The 2425-nt window shown below is 33.2% G+C and overlaps 1 protein-coding gene across 1 annotated transcript in view; it reads left to right on the top strand.

Annotated features, from left to right (window-relative positions):
* The window catches only part of LOC111083798, an 11062-nt gene that overhangs the window by 2193 nt on the left and 6444 nt on the right, over positions 1–2425 (top strand). Inside the window, exon 2 of the mRNA XM_022380493.1 lies at positions 171–812. Within this exon, the coding sequence (XP_022236201.1) occupies positions 171–812 (642 nt within the window). The remainder of the gene's footprint in view (positions 1–170; positions 813–2425) is intronic.

The raw sequence follows: 2425 nt of genomic DNA, 5'->3' as shown, positions 1-2425 counted from the left end.
ATATATATATACATATAGTATTTTCAGCCCAAATTAGATAACTCCTCTTTAAGTTGATTTGACTTAGCCACATAAAAGTTTTAAATTGGTAGGTGAAACAGATTTGTGATCATTCTTGAGAATTAAAACCAGGTACAGAATGGTGTGATGTATGTGTTTTTTTTTCTTAGATGAATGGCTGGTTTCAGGGATTGAACTAGATAGTGAGACCTCTAAACCACTTCTGCTAGATAGCTCACCATTCATCAGATCCAAGTGTTCATTCTATGGAAAATCAAGGCTGAGAAAAGTAAGCCCTAATTACGAGGGTAATATTCAGGGCCTGGAACATGAAGGTAATATAAAAACCAATGAACAACAGCTTAGTCATGAGAGTATTGATGATGCTTCTAATCACAGAGTATCTGAAATACCTTTCAGTCATCCTTATGGACTTGCCACACACCTTAACTCCACTCCACCTCGTAAAAATTCTCCTGTTGTTTACTCTTCAACTCCAAGAATTTATATGAATGGAAAATCTGCAGGCCAGCCTTCCTCCCGAATCAGTGGAGAAGAAGCTACAGTTACTAGTCAAGACAAACCTGGAACTAACATATATTTAACAGCACCAACAGTCAATGTTGCCGGACAGAATGTTCTCACATCAGCAGTCAGTGCCCAACATCCAGCTGTAGACTCTTGTGGCTCGCATTTAGAGAAACAAACCAGAGAATCGAAGAACACACAGCAGCAAAAGGAAAGACTTCCAGATGATGAACTCCTAACCTTAAATGCTATAAATTCTAGTTCTAAAAACAGAGAGATCTTAGGTGAGAAATGATTGTTCTAATACATTTACTACTAGTTTAAGTTATATATATGAACCAGTTAGGACTGTACATAGAGGTGTTTAAGTTATAAATATGTACCAGCTAGGACTGTACATAGAGGTGTTTAAGTTATAAATATGTACCAGCTAGGACTGTACATAGAGGTGTTTAAGTTATAAATATGTACCAGTTAGGACTGTACATAGAGGTGTTTAAGTTATAATATGTACCAGTTAGGACTGTACATAGAGGTGTTTAAGTTATAAATATGTACCAGTTAGGACTGTACGTAGAGGTGTTTAAGTTATATATATGTACCAGTTAGGACTGTACGTAGAGGTGTTTAAGTTATAAATATGTACCAGTTAGGACTGTACATAGAGGTGTTTAAGTTATAAATATGTACCAGTTAGGACTGTACGTAGAGGTGTTTAAGTTATAAATATGTACCAGTTAGGACTGTACATAGATATTTATAACTTAAACACCTAACATATTCCAGGACTGTATAAATGGTTGCTAGCTACATCCTTCTCCTGGGTGGGGAAGAGGAATGCCTTATAATTTCATAGACCCCTACTCTGATAAGTGACTAAAGCTAATGATGAATGACTAATGTTAGATGTAGAACATTGTTAAAGATAACAGTAGACAGATTATTGTTAGATGTAGAACATTGTTAAAGATAACAGTAGTTAGATTATTGTTAGATGTAAAACATTGTTAAAGATAATAATAGACAGATTATTCTTGATGTAGAACTACAAAATAATGACCAAAAACTTGAACTGACTAAAGATCATAAAAATACAAGTTATTTGTTACTTAGGTCCACACAGTTTACCAAAACATGAAACAGTAACTCGTGTCTGGGTGTTTTTAAGCACTGTTACTGTTTTAAAGTCAATCTTACTGAAAAATCTTTCTTTCCAAATATTTGCAGAAGTTCAACAATTTATTTTTAATCAACAAACTATATTGAAATGACTAAATGTTTTTCATTGAAATTCTAATATACATTTCTCTACCTAGTATATTTATTACCAAAGTTTAAAAATCATTGAAATAATTTCTTAAGGTTCAGAACATTTTTTGCTGTTTCTTCCATAATCATAAAACCTCACGTGTTTCTAACATAAATCTATCTATACTTCAGACATAATTTCTAATCAAAATACTTGTAATTGTATAGATGGGAAAATAAAACAACCAATATCTAAAGATTATTTCAGTTAATATTTCTAATAGTAATATCTAATCAAAAACAAGTTAGGTGCGATAAAAAGGTGTGGCCAAAAAGGATTTAGTGTGCGACCAAACTGGTAAACAGGACTGATAAAACAAATTACAGCAAATATTCGTTAATTAGGCTGTGTCTTTTTTTTAACATTGGCCATGATGATGGGTAAAAACAATACGTAGCAGCTAAGGTGTTTTTGATTAGATATCATGACTTTTTGTCACTACACACCAACAGACCACAGAAAATATGAAAGTGACACTCGATAGTAACCAACATTGGATTTAGGGCTGCAACCCTATTATTCAGAACAGACCTGCACTTTACAGAACTAACCAGGTTCTTTAAAATATATTGGGGTAGTTTTTCATTT

The sequence above is a fragment of the Limulus polyphemus genome, unplaced genomic scaffold (genome assembly GCF_000517525.1).
Source record: "Limulus polyphemus unplaced genomic scaffold, Limulus_polyphemus-2.1.2 Scaffold11273, whole genome shotgun sequence".
Lineage (NCBI taxonomy): Eukaryota > Metazoa > Arthropoda > Merostomata > Xiphosura > Limulidae > Limulus > Limulus polyphemus.
Note: the sequence above shows the minus strand (reverse complement) of the source record. Positions and strands in the feature narration are given on the sequence as shown.